This window comes from Urocitellus parryii, chromosome 4 (assembly GCF_045843805.1).
Source record: "Urocitellus parryii isolate mUroPar1 chromosome 4, mUroPar1.hap1, whole genome shotgun sequence".
In the NCBI taxonomy this organism is placed as follows: domain Eukaryota; kingdom Metazoa; phylum Chordata; class Mammalia; order Rodentia; family Sciuridae; genus Urocitellus; species Urocitellus parryii.
In genome coordinates, this window is record NC_135534.1 from 120,847,261 (window position 1) to 120,864,091 (window position 16,831).

Sequence of the window (16,831 nt, forward strand, 5' to 3'; positions counted from 1 at the left end):
AAGTGTCTGGCAACTAACAGATGCTCAGGAGACAGCAGCAGTAAATATTCCTGTTTTTCTATTTCATTCTCATAATAATTTCAACCATCAAGAGGAGGTATGTACAGGTTAATAGGTGTACAGGTTAAGAACCAGACAATAAAAGCAAAAATCTTGGTTTCTCCCTTGGTAATCTGTGGGATCTTTCCCTAGTTCCTTGGGCTCCCTGGATCTCAGCTCCACCACCTATAAATACAGATGCACACAGCACCAATGTAAGGTTGTTGAGGGGAGTAAGGGATGATGTAACTAAGCATGGAGTAAATATTCAGTAGATGTTACCTATTACCATTATTATAATTGTCATCATTGTCATGGTCATCACCACCATCATCATTGTTAGCTTTAACCTGGTGAATTAGACCCAATGAATACAGTGCTCTAAATAAATAAATAAATAAATAAACAAACAAACAAATAAATCCATCCCAGGGAGGTTAATTGTCTCAAGAAACAACAATAACAAAAAAGTGACTGTCACAACTGAGAAAAGAGCCAGTCTACATATCTACTAGCCAAGATTCCTGCCATCATGTCCCCTCTTTACCACAGGTGGGTACAGAGCGTCCAAATGGCAGAAGGAGCAAACTCCTTCCCTTGCACCATCCCTACATGGCAGCCAGCCTTTGATATGGAAAATTTTCCTTCCTGTTTTAGTTAACTTTTTCACTGCTATGACATAAAGACCTGACCAGAACAACTGTAGAGAAGGAAAAATTTGAGGGCTAATGCTTTCATAGGTAATAGTCTATAGAAGGCCAACTCCATTCCTCAGGGCTCAAGATAAGGCAGAACATCATGGCAGAAGAGTGTGGCAGAGGGAAGCAGCTCACATGATGATCAGTGACCAGAGAGGGAGAGACTCCACTCACCAGATACAAATATATAGAACAAAAATTCACACCTCTAATGAACTACTTCCTCCAACCACAGCCGCCTGCCTCCAGCACCACTCAGTCAATCCCATCAGGGATCGATTTACTCATTAGGTTAAGGCTATAACCCAATCTTTTTTCCTCCAAACCTGCTTGCTTTATCTCACATGTGAGCTTTTGGGGAACACAGCATCTAAACCATAACACTTTCCAAGACTTACAATTGATGCTGTTTGTGGCCTGTCCTGTAGCCATTTCCCCTCATCTTTATTGCAACCAAATCTCATTTCTATTTTGACAATGTTCCCAGTCCCCAGGATGAATCATCACTGCCCTAAATCAGTCACAGAAACCTGACTCTCCCTTGACCAATACTGACCAACAAGATGGAAGGGTACCCTGCAGAAATCTCATGGGTAATATTTCCTCTAAGAAACAAGAGAGAGCCACCCCAAGAAAAGATCCTTTTGCACCTCCCTTGGCCTCTCTACTTGGGATGCTGCCGTGTGCTGACATAGTGCTTTGGGCTGTAGTCTTCATCTTGCAACCACAGGCTGATCACATGAGAAAACAGTGTACGTAGGCCAGCTGAATATGCAGGAGGAGGGACTGAGAGAAGCCAGCCCTGAAGCTGTCTTCTCTGGGCAACTAGCCTAATCCTGGAAGCTGTGGTGTGAGAGGATTATATGGCTTGATCGTTCAGCCATTGCTAGTCTTGTGTTCTATCACTTGCTACCAAAAGCATTCTGATACCACTCACCTGGGACCTCCATCCTTTTCCTGGCATCACCCCTTCATGGTTTATCTGGTTTTCTGTCTATTGCTTGCAATGCCAGTCTGCAGTGGCACAGCTGAAATAGGCAATGAGCCTATTTTCTTGATGTGCACAATCCCCAGCAACTGTGTACTACAGCCGAACTCTCCCTCACCAGCTTTCTTCAGCACCTTCCCAGAAGAAAAAACCCTAAGCTCTGTCATCTCACTGGTCATGTTCATTGACCCTGGTGTCCAGCTCAGACCCTCCCCAATAGTTTTCACATATTCACTTGTGACACCTGCCATGTGACAAGAACTGAGTAGTTGTACTGGAGAGAGAGAGAGAGAGTGAACAAGATACACATGGTTTTCACCTATATGGAAGGCACTTATGTCATACTTTACACTTCTTGATCTTTCAATCATGCTATTAAGATAGGACAGAAATCAGCAGTTCAATAGTTCGTTGTAGATATGTAATATTTAAATGAGGCTCAGAGAAATTAAGTCATTTGCCCTTAATTACATCTAAGAAGTAACAGAGTTAGGATCTCAAACTTGATTTTCTTTCTACCATATGAAAGCCTAAATTCTAAATAAATACAATTCAAGTCTACTGTGATACAAAGAGGAGGTCTATGGTCAAAGACATCCTTTAGTGACAAAGATTGTTAGAGTCTGTAAACAAGTCAGGATGGAGCCTGGCATTTTGCCAGGGGGAGTGGTTTGTGAGGTGGCACCAGCGAGCCATTAAGTGTGGAGATTTCTTATTGGTTGACTGCTTATTGGTATCTAGTTTATGTTAATTAAGATAAGCTGTGTGGAATGTATATATACCCCTCCTGTCCTACAATAAACGGCTCCCACTCCTGCTGTATCAATCTACACAAGTTGTTCGTCACCCCCACCCCGGTTATTTTGCTCAGCCAGCCGGACTGCGGCAAAAGATGTCACTACAAGTTAAGCCAGCTGTTGGGCCCTCTTGGGCCATGCCATGTGCTCCTATAGCCACTCATTTCATTTCACTGTAGCACCAAGAACAACTTAACATCAAGGTCTTAGCCAGACCTCCTAAGCACAAGGGAGCAAAAAGATTGGTGAAACTGTAACACACCTCCTGTTTCCAGACCTTCCCAACAATTTAGACAGAACCAACTCTGAGTTAGGGACACTTCAACAGTCCCATGTCCATGTCCCAGAAAGGTAAGCTGGGGGTCTACCTACACAGAATGACTTGCCTATTCTCTTTGGAGAAAAGAGGCACAAGAGGAGGAGTTATCAAAGTCAAGTGGCTGAACCACACTCTCACAGTAGCATGGACCCAGCTGGACTGCCTCCCTCCACTTTCCTCCATGTAGCTCACCAGGGTGCTATCCTTGAGAAGACAGCTGGAAGCGTGCTAACTCAAAGAATGACACTCTCTTCACTCTCATTTCATGAGCATTATTTGTTCTGCAGGGTAGTGAAATGTGCACAAACATTCACAGATACCCCTTTGCCAGTGTTTCTGCAGTGTGAATGGTGACATTCTCCTGGTAACACATCGAATGGCCAAACCCATGATGGTGGATTGGTCTTTATAGTAAGCACAGCCAACCCTCTTCTGGAAGAATTCAGAAAAAGCTAGAAACCCAAGAAGCCTTATGTGCGTTGGATTAAAAGTAAGGGAGTCAGGATGGGAGGGGAGGTGGTAATGGGTTCAATAGGTTTTTTTTCTATAGCTTGTTTCACTCAACTTCTCTTTTGTTAACTCTCTTGGACCACGGCTGGGCAAGACACTCGAAAGTAGTCTCAGGTATAGCTGGCCAAATATATCCCCAAAGACCATGTGAAAGGCATAAAAGATGTAGAATATCCTGCTGCTGACTGTGGAGCGGCAAGTTGTCTAAGGGAAACCGCATATTCATCTCCGTGTGTCTAGCCTGAGGATAGCTGTTTTAGTATCACCCAGAGGGCACTGATAAAAATGCAAGTTCCTTGGCTCCATGGCCAGCCTATCAGACAATATGAATCAGAGTGGTGCCCACTGATCTGGATTTTTAACAAGTCCCTTCCTGGCACTGGCATAGCCAGGAAAGTCAATGAAGAGTTGCTCTACCCCAAGCTCAGATGAAGTGCCCTATAACTTAGGTCCCAAAAGGAGGCTCCTGAGCACTGGATTGTGATTCTCAGCAATGTTTCTTCCTTTGTCTGTGCTGGCCATGCCTGACCCCTCACCCCGGCCCCTCTCACAGGAATCTTAACTGGATCAGAAGACCCAAGTGCTGTGCAGGCAGAAATGTTGTGTTTATGGAATGGTCAAAAATAAATGCATTTACTCCCCTGCTAATCACCTCTAGACCCTGCTGCAGCCAAGGGGGAGCATGCACTTCTCCTCTAATAGAATAAAAGGTCGACTATCCTCTGCTCCCAGCTGGAGTCACTTCTGTCTTGAGAGGGCAGAAGAGGAGTTCACCCACTGGAAGGACAACCACAGAGTCAGCTGCGGTGCCAGTGGGAGTATACTGCTGTTTGGGCACAGAGTGCTTGGTGGAGATCATCTGAGCACTCCTTTTGGGATTGACCCCGGCCTTTGGGGATACCAAGAGGGCCCAACAGCTGGCATAACCGTGTCAACAGCACCATCTACTGGTCACCCAGCACCATAGCACCTTCCTCCAGGTCCAAACCCAGAGGAGCCTTTCCTCCCTGCCACCAGGCACTGTTCCTAGAGTGTGGGAAGTCCTGGGGCCAGGCCCTTCCCAGGAGGACCTCTCTTCAGAGCCCATAGAGCCAGGACTCAAGCACGAAGAGGAACTAATCCCATCTTGGCTAAACATGAATCTATGTTGACAAACTCTCGCTCCCAGATGTACACTGAACTTTTTTTTTCCCCAGTGCTGGAGATTGAACTCAGGGTCTCATGTATGCTAGGCAATTGCCCAACCACTGAGTCATACCCCCAGTCCTAACACTAAATATTTTTATTTTTCTTAGATATTCGTGGTTCCCCCGTTATCTTTACAGATCTCTACAATCTTTCATGTTACAGTATAAGTTCCTAGAGGGAACAATGACTGGGTATTTCTTTACGGAGTGACTAGGTCACCAGCTCACATCGCAATAGACTTTGGAGAGAGTTCGTGGATGTGAGGAACAATAACCAGCACTTGTCATCTGTAGAAAGCACTGTGCTCTCGCTGATGGCACTTTCCTCTTCCTGGCATGAGTCATTGTGGCTGTTCTGTGCTGAGGCTTACCAAATGTCAGGTGTATGCGGCACACTCCACAGGGGTTATCTCACTTCATCCTCACAAGGACTCTAGGAAAATGATTCAGAGAGAGATTAAGCAACCTGCTCAAGATCACATTGCCACCAAACGGGAGAGCCAAGATTCCAGGCCTGAGCAATCAAAAGCTGGAAACTCCCATCTTAACAGTTATGCTATCCGCCTCCCAGAAAAGCCCATGCAGTCAATTCCTCATTAAGCCTTCAGCATTCTACCTATCAGGTGGAAACTGCCACAACTCCCTTCTCCCTGTAATCACTTCTCAAACATCAGTTCTTCCTGTATGACCAGGTGGCCTCATTTGCCGAACCTGCAGGCCTGCCCACGTAGGAGGAACTGGGAGGGTGGAGAAGGCCCTAGAACCAAAGTAAGCACTAAGAGTTAACAAAAACCCTAGACACCCAAACTCAGATGTGAGATCCCTGCAGTCATTCCTTTGTTCTACAACTTTTTATTGAGCACCTACCAAGTAACATATAGGGGGAACTAGAGAAACAGCAATAAATGAGAGATGGGTGTGTAAAAATATGTAACAATAAATCCCACCAGTGTGTACAACTATAATACACCAAGTAAAAAGATGTGAGAAAGAAAGAAGGGAGGTGTATATCATAATGGTGGAGACAAGTGGCAAATAAAGAAATGGGCAAATAATCATAGACAGTGGTTATGCCAAGAGGGCTGAAAAGAAAGTGGATGGTTTGCTCTCTGCTCTCTGATCATCATGTGAGCCACTTCTATCTGCCACACTCTTCTGCCATGATATCCTGCCTCACCTCGAACCCTGAGGAATGAAGCCTGCTGTCTGTGGACTGAGACTTCTGACACCATAAGTATGTCAGAGTGGAATTGTTGAAACAGTACCATATGTTCCAGTGAAAGGTATTCTTTCAAAGAAAGAGGCTTAGCAGAGTGAAGAGGATTGAGGGAGTAGCCTAGGACCACCAACTGGTGAGAATACTCACAAATGTCCTTCTTTCTGAACTCCCACAAAACTGTACCTGAAGCTTTGTTTCCTGCATAAAAAAAAAACAGCAATTGAGGATATTATTTTCATCTTCCATCAAAATCCACATCCTCAAGAAGATCATTAGGCCCTGTGGAATTCAGTGTCTCTACCTAGCCTCTGAGGAAACCTCACCTCCTACAAGTAGGAATCTAAGACGCTGCCTTTCTGCTTCCCTGAAAGAAGTGTGTGTTGCTCAACTGGAACTATGCAAAGCCTTGTGGTTAATCTGGTATGATGGGAGCACTGGGGAGATATAAGAAGTCAATTCCAGATGCAGAAAGCATCTCAGTAGGTAACTGAAAACCAAAGATAATGTTTCCAGCTGGTTTGGGGTTGAGGAGTGATGTTGGAGAAGAACCACACATCTCTGATCTCAAAGGAGACCCAGTAGATGAATGTTAAAGAATGATCCTCACTATCTGGGAAATCCATGGTTGGAAAATTGGTAGTTAACTGTTCTCACTCTTTGCCAAATAGCGTATGTTACAGCTACCCAATATCAACCTGGACCTACTAGAATTTATAAACAATCTGGAAGAACAATAAGAAAACTCTTATTGGAGTTCTGTCTGTATATCCCTTATGAAAGTGAATGATCTCTGATGGAGAAGAGGGGAGGGTCAGGAAAAGAGAGGAATGGTGGAATGAAACCTACACCAAACTATCCTATGTACGTATATGAATATACATAGCAAATTTTTCCTTTATGTATATCTATAATGCACTAATTTAAAATAAAAACTATAAGTTAATGGAAGAAAGGCCAGCAGAATAGAGAAAAGGGAAAGGGGAAGGAGTGGGAAAGGAAGGGGATTAAGAGTGAGGACTGATTTGGAGCAAATTATATTCCATGCATGTATGATTGTGTCAAAATAAACCCCAAAAATATGCATAACTCTAACGCATTAGCAAATATTTTTAAAGTGGAAAAAAAACACAGAAAGTGGATGGTTGAAAGCCACTAGGCTGGTTCCATAACTTGGCTATTGTGACTGCACTGTTATAATGCCTCCATTATAGTTTGTTGATTTTAGTTCTTTTGGATAAAGTAGGAGTAAAATAGCTCATCAGATGGTGGTTCCATTCCTAGTCTTTTGAGGAATCTGATAATGATTTCCATAGTGGTTGTACAGAATTGCAGTCCCACCAACAATGTCTGTGTTATAACACAATGGAAGTCTGCTCAGCCATAAATGAAGGTCTGCTCAGCCATGTCATCTGCTGGTAAATAGATGGAACGGGAGAACATCATGTTAAGTGAAGTAAGCCAGACTCAGAAAGTTAAGGATTGAATACTTGCTTTCATATGTGGAAGCTAGAGGAAATCAATCGAATTATACTATGTGCATATGCAAATATATCCCAATGAATCCCACTTTCCTGTATAATTATAATGCACTAATTTTTTAAAAATAACAGAAGGGTGAACAGTAGAAGAAAGGAAGGGGACCAAGGGGAGGGAAAAAGCGGCAAAAGAGGACGTACTGGGTAATGAAATGGAGCATATTTGTGTTATGTATAAATATGTAATGATGAACCCACTATTATAATCCACTTTAAAAAAAAAAAAAGAAAGAAAGAAAAGAAAAAGAAAAAAGAAAGTAACCGGTTTGGAGCTCCTCCACGAACCAGTCCCTGACTTTTTGGGCAGGGTGCAGGGAGCGGGGTTGGAAACCTGGAGGCCTGGGGTCCCCAGGGCGCAGCGTCTTCCTGCATCCCGCGCGCTCAGTTCCCAGTTCCGGCTGGCTGCCTCAAAGTTTCCCAACTCGCAAGAGCAGCTGCCGTTTTCTCTTGCCTTTGTTTTCCCCCTCTCAGGATGGAAAATGAATTTCGAGCATCGCTGCGGAGGCTGCCAAGTAATTGGAAAACATGTCGAACAATGTGTCTGGTTGTTCCGCGGGGGCGCGGTGCCCCCCTTCTGGTGGTTTCCTTGTCGTTCCGGGAGAGGACGAGCAGCACCCTCCCCAGACCGTGAAGTCACCGCCACACCCAGGGTGGGAGAAGCTGCAGAAGCAGCTTGTGTGGAGAGAAGGGTGTCATTTGGGCACCTATATAAAACAGGCCGATATCAGAGCCGCGGGGCATACCGCAAACAGAAGCAGAAGCTGTCCGGGTGTATGCCCACTACGTGGAGGATGTGCTGACCTATAAGTCATCAGAGGCGGATCTACGCCTAGCAGCCAGAGCTTTTACCTCCTAAAGCCTGATGTGGAGTCAGACCCCACAGGGGCTGAAACACTGGGCCCTATCCACTCTCCCCACTCCTTCTCCACCTCCAGCACCCTCGCCCCCATCCATCTGCCCCAGGCCAATTCTCCTGGGAGGAGCACCAACCTGGCAGCTCACAGGGAGCAACTGCTTCCAACATTTTGAGCCCAACATGGCCCATTTTTATGTGCTGATTTGGCATCCTTGCCTAACCTCCTTCTCTGGGAATGAACCAGTGCCCCACCCCATCTAGCAATGGATACCCAGGACACTGGCTGTGTCTTCACTTTTGGGAGTCCCCACGACATTTAGTGCAGTTCGTGAGAGCAGCGTTTTAAGTCCCCCTTACATCTCACTCTACATTGACTGTCTCTGGAGGCTCCTGCATATAGCTGATATAAACAAACCCATCTCCCCTTTTGCTCCCTGGCTAGGTTTCGCATAAGGTCTGTCTTGGATGAGATATACCAAAAGGCCCAAGTTGGGTCTAGGTCCCTGTCTGTCTAGGATTAAAAAGGTCCTATGAGGAAGGGACACACACCTAGATGATAAAGACAGACCAATGCCCCTCCCCAACTAGCACTTCAAGAAGTTCCTGGGTATGACCTGTACCTGTGCAAGCCTAGACCCTGCGTACCTGCCCACCTCCCTCTCCTAGCCCTCCCATCAGGGAGAGATCCATGACCCAAAAAGCCTTTATTAGCTCTTTCAGCTCCATTTAACTACACAAATGGTTTGGTCACAGCTGACTGGTCCCAAATTTGCCAGTGATTTTCTTTTAATTTACCGTGGCTCAGTCCCCCTGTAATACAGGTAAAGGAGGCATATTTGTTTCCAAACTCCCCTCCTGGGGTTAATCATGCACAGAACAAAACTCCATTTGAGCCACTTAATGATTTCATTTCCACCCTAGGTTTAAAGGCATTGTAGCTATCATACTAATGTGAGTCCCTCTATCCCCAAACTCCAGATGTTTGTGTATGCTCAAGAAAGTGAGAGCTTGTCATTGTTTAACCATTCCCTACCAGGCCAGAGCTGGCAATAGTAAGTATCTGTCACTTTCTGCATGGGATGGGCCCCCCCTCTTTTCCTAGGCTCATCTTCTGTCTCATAGGAAGCCGTATTTGTCTCATGTGATTATTTTTAAACCCACCTGTAGGATCTGCAGTAACCTCTCAGCTTCTTCCCCCCTGCCATGTGCTTCTCCCCAGCCTCCCTTGCATTCCAGACATTCAGAGCCAGGCCTATTTCCCTAAACATCATCACATCTCTCCATATGAGCATTTCCTGTACCTTGAGGACTCCTCCTTTATCATAAGAGTCTGGCAACACCTCCAAAACTCTGCTTAAACATCACCTCTGTGGCAATCAGCTGATTCTTTAACTCTCTAGCACAGAAAGTCAATCCCACCTCTGTTCCACCATCTATATTCTTTTGGCTTATTTTCACACAGTATCTCATTTTGGTTTGCATGGCAGCCCTTCCACCCTCTCTGAGTTCCCTGGGGGTAGAAGATTATTCTATATTCTAGCATAACACTAGGTATAAATGCTCGATAAGTTTTATTTGAATGAACAGCCCCTATATCATTTTATGTATGTGGCTATGAATTATATTCATAACTAAATAAAATATGCAAAGGCAGTCCATCTGCTTAGGATTCCCAAAAGGTGCTAAAATCTATACCAGGCCCTGCACAGGAGCTGACTCAGGAAAGACCAAGTCACCTTCAGAAAATGTAGTTTTTGCATGCAAATAGCGCCATCTGGTGGTTTGAGTCAAAACAGCACATCAGCTTGTCATAGTGGACAAAAGGTTTCACCCCTGGGGTCCTGAGATTGGTGTTCCCTTCAGAAGGCTCCCTATTCTCTCTACCTCTCTTCTGCTGAGATCTAGGTAGAGCTCTTCCTTAAACATTCAAGGGCCTTTCCTTGCCAGCAGCTCTTGGATGTGCAACTTCTCCACTTTGAACATTCTCCAAGCTTGCACCTCAGTTTATACCTGGAACTCAGCCTTGTGTCCACCCTGGATGGGCTCAGGACCCAAACTGAACTTTTCCCTTTAGCCTTGGTCTATCCTATCCTCAGGACCCTTATCATCACTTGTCCATGAAACACATATTGCAAGTCACCTATCCTGTCTCAAATCCACCCTCTTCTCACCTCTCCTGGGCCTAGCCCATACCAGCACCCTTTCTAATGTTCCAGGAGCATCCCCATTGCCTTCAACATACATTGCTGAAAATTGCCCGTCACCTCCCCTCAAAGTTGTCAGCCACATGTCCCCAGAGCCAGACTTCCAGCATTGGATGGATGAGTGGGTGGGTAGATGGCAGGCATAGCATCTGTGCCAACACCAGGGCAGGTTGTTAAATAGCTTGTCTCTTTATTAGCAGTTCAGCAAGAAGATTCCAGTGCTACCACTGTCAAAATGAAGGGCTCACCCACTGGAGTCTCTCTGCCCAGGTCTGGTCACCCTTCAGGTCAAGCGGGAGGTGGACCTTCTTCTGACACAGGCTGCTCCTTGACCCTGAAAGCCTTCAACAGGGAAGCAGACAAATGTTTAAGGGCTGCATCATGCAGATGTGATGTCTTCTTGTAAGCCTACTGTTTTTCATATTCTCACCAGGAAAACTCACAATAGAAAAGTGGTAGTGGTATATCAGACTGTTGGGATTGAAGCCTGGCTCTGATTATTCCAACTTCAGAAGGCCCTGAAAGTTGCTTACACCCATCCCAGCACCTGTGATTTCTCATCTCCAGGAATATTAGCAAACAATTGATGTGTGTTTACCATGTGCTAGACAGTCCCCCCAGGACAACCCTCTGACATAAACACTGCAATTGTAGATGAAGAAATTGAGGCACAGAAGCACCTGTCATGGGTCAGCTGGATTAGACCCCGGCTTGGTTTACCCTCTGCTGTCTGCAAAATGGTTGATTTGGGATCAAATGAGAAACCTTGACAAAGCGTCTTATGCAAAACCTGGAATATAGTAAGTGTTTGATAAATGCTAACATTTTATCTCCAGAGCCTTCTTTAAGTATATAAAGGCTGGCTGTGAGTAAATCATGCCTTTAACCCCACAACAACCAGAGCAGTTTTTCATCCCAGCAGGGATGCACTGACTGTTTCTAGCAAAGATCCTGTGTTGGGATTGCCCTGCCATTGACCTTCCACCTTCTGAAACTACATGAACAGCCACTTTTACAACAACTAGTATTGAGCACAATCAAAGAGGCCATGTATGACATGTACCCAAAGTCATGTACAATATCCCTGGTTGGTGCCAGGTCCAAAATCGATTTACACTCTCTCTGTGATCCTGTGACTCAAAGTGAGGTTGGTAGACCAGCATGAGGCATTACAGAAGCCCGAGCAGCACTGCCCAGGAACTATTAGAAATGCAGAAATGCAGCCCTACCAAAACCTCAAATATGATGTACTAAGCCCGCGAAGGATTGAGAAATACTGGTCTCTGGCACCACAGTTAAGAGAGACAGAGAGGCCATTCTGAAACTTAGTGATATGTCCTTTCAGAAATTTAAGAGAGTCTTTTGTAAGAACTTAACAACAGTTGCTGTCTCCCTGGGCCTCATTGCCCCCAAGCGCATCTGCCCCACCCACCCACACACACTAATAGAGATATAAACTATGCCTTATTATGGAGTTCCCCATCCCAGAACTCTTTCTTACTACCCAGGATAACCATCTGCTCAGCCCAGTTCCTCACCTGCCTGCTCTCTCACCTGTGACTCTCAGCAGTTTGAGAGGGAAGATCGGAAACTTGTGTCCTGACATGAGTCAGTCCTAAGATGGGAAATGCTGTAGGAGACAGGAGAGGGGTGAGGTGGAGAGGAAGCTGCTGGGTGGCAAAACCTATCCAAAACAAATACCCAGATGACAGCACAGGGGCAGGGGCTGCAGTGGGCAGGATGTGGCTGGGCCATCACCACCTGTAGACCTAGGAATGAAGTCCTAGGAAGAGAGCCACAGCCCAGAGCCCTTCTCTGAGTTGGAAGGCACTGTGGGAGGCCTATGGAGCCACCACCATGTATAAAACAGGAGAGAGAACAGTAGCCCTGGGAACTGCTTGTCCCTGCCCTTGGTGTTAGAACAAACACTAAAAAGAACATAGCTGGGTTTGGGCAGGAAATCCAGCAGTGGCTCCCACCCCACCTACCCCAGGTGAGAAATGCAAAGCATCCTGTCTCCGTGACTTACCTTCGTCTCACTTGCTCTATTCGATCTTGTATGACGTCATCCATCATCTCACTTGGCACTTGGAAGACACGGGTATGGCTGCAAAATGTGATTCAGACATGGGGATTCTGAGCTTCTTTTGAACTAGGCATAGTGAAACTGCCAGAGTTGAGATCATAGGAACAGCGCTGTTGCCTATTGCTATGAACTTTGAAGCTGACTCCTCACCGTTCTCATGTAAGGTTGTTTTGTTTTTGTTTTATTCTGTTCTGGTTTTTGTTGTTGTTGTTGTTTTTGTTTTTAACTAGCCAACTACTGGTGAACCACCCAATCATGCTGAGCAGGCAGCAAATGTTCCTAAGGTGAGTTAAAAAAAACAAAAAAAGCTTAATCCTTACTAATGCCAGCAAGACATTGGTCTTGTGGAAATCTCAATTCCCCTCTAACTTTATTTTCAGCTCTTATGATCAGTATCATACCATATATACTATGATTTAGAGAATTTTCTAGAAAATTCTGTCACACGGAAGCTGCAGACACCTCCTTGTTATCTTTTCTGCTTGACTTCACCAAGCTGGACTTGCCTCCCCCTTTCTAGCCCACTTGGCACCCTTTCAGATTCTGAATCCCAGTTCCCTTCAGAAACCTGTGATCTGTCCACTGAATACCCCACTTCAGTGCCCATCAACACTGCCCTCCCAAGGTAATGACCTTTTCCTGGTGCTGTGGGCATTTGAAAGTGACAACAGCATTGATACTGCCTCCAATGGTCCTCTGCCCATGAGGAGGTAAACGTGTAATCCTGAATATGGAGCCTACAAGGCAGAGACAGATCAGCACCCAGATGAGGAGATGAAGCCAAGGAATTGTCCCCAATTGAAGGAGGAATTCCCAGCCTGGGAGGGAAAGGAGTGCTCCAGAGAAGAAGGGGTCACAGCCTTGGACCCTGGATACACATGGGATACCATGGGTACCTGACTCTCCTGGTCTCTGAAACTCTCATCCTATCCCCTGTTTCTCCAGTAATGCCTAGTTCAAGAGCCAGTCCTGGCAAAAGGCCTGCTATGGAGTTTCTCAAAAATCCTGGGCAGCAAAGCCCAGCACATGTGTGACCTACGTCCCCCATGCTGTGCTCACAGATACTCCTTAGGACTTCCCTAACACTTTCTTTAACTTTCTCACACCATATCTACCAGGTCAACTTTTAACCCTCTGAAATTAATGACTGTGTCTTGTTCTTTTCTCTCCTCCAATGGGGCCAGCAAACATTGGTGGTGAGTACCTGTCTATTAAACCATTTGTGTGGGTGGGAAACAGGAAGATGTTGTTGGTTTAAAATCTCCATTGAAAATCCAGAGTAAAAAAACTTGTATGTTGAAAATCTGCTGATTCCTATATTTTTTGTAAAGCTTAAATCTAATTAGGCTATACAGCAAAGGTTTTAAAATACTGGAAGATGATGTGCATATTATCCAAGAAATACAACACTTAGAATTCCATAGTGCAACTGCTATGGAGAACCTGGGATTACAATCAACAACATTAATGATTTAAGGATCCCTGGCAAGTTTCTCATTCAAAAAGCTCCTTCCCAGAGAGTTCTCAAATTCCACCGTTGGTTATCCCTTCCTGTTATGTGGTTACTGCACATTTAAATTCTCCTAAAATGTAGGTGCCACTGGAAAACCTGATATCCTGAAACAAAAATACATGTCTTGAGAAATATAGCCTACTTGAGAGCAAAGAACAAAACCAAAGATTAGTGCAGAAGAGTTGAAAGATGAGAGTATTCTTCAGTTTTCTGTAGACCCGTTTAAGCCCACAATCTGTCTACTAGGAAGGGATCTGGAGTTGTCCAAAGCTTCAGCCGAATTCAGGGACCAGAAAGGAAGTTAAAAGCCTCTGCCCAAAGAGGGGCAGCTTCCCACCAGCTCTCTCTTCCCTTAGTGTTAGCATCATTACAACCCAGAGAAAGGCTGGCCTGCAGAGAATAACGAAGCCACCATCATGTGGTTTTGTCACAGCATTCTAGCCTTGGGCACTGGGAAACTACCACACACCTCAGTTGCAGAGGAGGGCTTTGACTTTTGCATTTTAGAGATTATTTTTTTGGGCAGCTCTTAAAGTACAGGCACTTCTGAACAATTCAAGTGCAAAAAAAAATGACAGAAATCCAAAATGTATTCGGAAGCATTTAGGGAACGGAGAGCAAGCCCAGTTTCCCAACCCCTCAAGTCATTTAAAAATATACGAATGATCTGAGCTTTCAAGATAGCAAAAATATTCCTTTAAGACCCCAAAGCAAGACTGAGAAATTTTGTGTAACTAATTAAAACAAACAAACAAAAAAGACTGAGAAATTTCTTAGCCAAAGGAGATGGCATCTCTAGAGAAGAGCAGTTGTAGGTTTGTATTGGCCCAGGGGGTCCTGGAGAGAAGTACCTGTGCTTTCTCATCGGCCCTCCCCACCTCTTTGCTCAGGGCAAATGATGCTTTACCTCCATCTTATGAACTGAATCCTTGTTCTCTCCTCCAGTACCTCTTGACTCTGGTTTGCTAATAGATCAGACTTCGAAAGTTGGTGCTTCACCTAGGAAATCCAGGCAGGGGTCCATGTGATTACTGGCCAGCATGGGCCCCCATAGCTGGGAATGGGCTGAGCCCTGGCCCAGCATCCCTCATAGTGGGTCATCCTGCCTCTCCTCAAACCCTCATTCCCAGGGTAATCATCTCAAACACAGTTACCACATCTCTGGTCACGTGCACATCTTGGCCATGAGTAGGAGAAGAGTTGGTGGACATCTTCTCCTTTATGTCCTGGGAAGCCTCTTCTTCTGTCTGAAAAGGGAGTAATTTCCTCCTGAGAGTGTCATTCTCCTTTTTTTTTTTTTTTCTCTTCGTACCAGGGATTGTGCTTAACCACATCCCCACATCCCCAGCCCTCTTTATGTTTTATTTTGAGACAAGGTCTTGCTAAGTTGCTTAGGGCCTTGCTAAGTTACAAAGGCTGGCTTTGAACTTGTGATCCTCCTGCCTCGGCCTCCTGAGCCTCTGGGATTATAGTTTTTCATGACAACACCCAACATCACTCCCCTTTAATTCTGAGTCTTCCTCTCTTATTCCTTCTCTTTTCTTCTCCATCATACCACACATAACATGCATCCATGAACATATACTCCATACCCGACAGTTCCTGCACTAAGCTCCTCTGTTTCTACTCTCCTTGAGGTCCCAGGGAACTCCCCAAGTCCCTGGGCCTATCTCACAGTGTTCCTGAGACATGCGCCTGGTTTATGCTGATGCTAACACATATCTTACCAGGACAAGAGCCTCATTGTCTTTGTGGACATTTGGATGAATTAGATTCAACTCTAAGCAGGTATCTCATAATGAACTTGAGTTTCCCAGTTTTCTGAAGAGAGAAGTCTAGATCCTTGGCCCCCCAAAACTATCTCTCTAGATCTTTGGATACCCAGAATCAGAGAAGGATCCTACTCACCTTTTTCAACCAGTGCTCTACTACCGATACAGCCTCACTTTCCACAACTTCAACATCCTGCAACAAATAGGTAATTGGATAATCTCATAAAACCTAGAACCCAGCCCCCACCCCATGTCTCTTATCCAAACATAATACTTTAATCTTTTTTTAAAGTGTAGTGGGGGTGCAGTGGGGAGAAGGTAAATGGGGAAAAATTTCACATGGCTACCACCAAAACCCACTTACCGAACTCATCCTTGGTGGGAAGGGGAGCCCTATACCTTTCCGGGCGAGAATGTACAAAATCCATGTTGTAATGATCATCTTTGAACTTATTCTAGGCCACCTTCTTAGCTCCCTCCTTCCATTGAAGCTGCCTGAGAACTTCGATAGGACAGAGAGGTCATTGGAGGGAAATGCCCACCTGATTGGCTGACCAATGATGATGTGACAATGACCTCTCTTAATCTCCAGGCTCAGAGTAGAGATGGAGAAGAGAGACTAGGAAATTCCCATCTTAGTGATGATCCTAGCTCAGAAGGGTGGTGGGGAATGAGAAGTAAGGGTAAACTATTGCCAGTAAGAGCCCAAGAAGACACCAAGGAGAATTTACCCAAACCATGGATAGAAAATGTTAGGGTGGAGCCTGGAGTTGGGGGTAGATTGATGACTGGTTCAAGTCCTAAAAAAAAAAAAAAAAATGCTCAAAAAGAGATTTTTCAAATCAAAAGAATAAATCTGTGGCAAAAATTACCCGAGCCCTCTAGATAGTCATTCACAACAATGTCCGAGGTATTTCCTGTTCTCTTTATGTATAGGGGCACAACAAAGCTTGTTATCTATCCAGAAAACACCAAATATGGGACAACAATTTTCTCTTCAGGGATATTTGCTTTTTTTTTTGTCTACTTTGTTTACCCAGTGATTTAAATCATTTTTTTTTAAAAAGCAAACAATAAGAAGTAGGGAGTAAACAGTGAAAGCGTTATT

At 44.9% G+C, this 16,831-nt stretch overlaps 1 protein-coding gene across 1 annotated transcript; it reads right to left on the reverse strand.

Moving 5' to 3' along the window:
- Nucleotides 1-11,915: 11,915 nt before the first annotated feature.
- On the reverse strand, nt 11,916-16,165 carry Spata19 (spermatogenesis associated 19). Its single transcript, XM_026394676.2, has 6 exons — nt 16,088-16,165; nt 15,860-15,916; nt 15,106-15,198; nt 14,859-14,950; nt 12,382-12,459; nt 11,916-11,982 (listed from the first exon to the last, which is right to left on the reverse strand). The coding sequence occupies exons 1-6, from the start codon at nt 16,163-16,165 to the stop codon at nt 11,916-11,918; spliced, it is 465 nt and encodes a 154-aa protein (XP_026250461.2).
- Between the last annotated feature and the right edge of the window lie 666 nt (nt 16,166-16,831).

Excerpts from the sequence above, each read along its gene's own strand:
- Spata19 (XM_026394676.2), bottom strand. The coding sequence starts at position 16,165 with ATGATCATTACAACATGGATTTTGTACATTCTCGCCCGGAAAGGTATA. Across the intron at positions 14,951-15,105 it reads TGCACGTGACCAGAGATGTG|GTGAAGCACCAACTTTCGAA; the intron begins GTAACTGTGTTT and ends TGGATTTCCTAG. Across the intron at positions 11,983-12,381 it reads ATAGAGCAAGTGAGACGAAG|CATTTCCCATCTTAGGACTG; the intron begins GTAAGTCACGGA and ends TGTCTCCTACAG.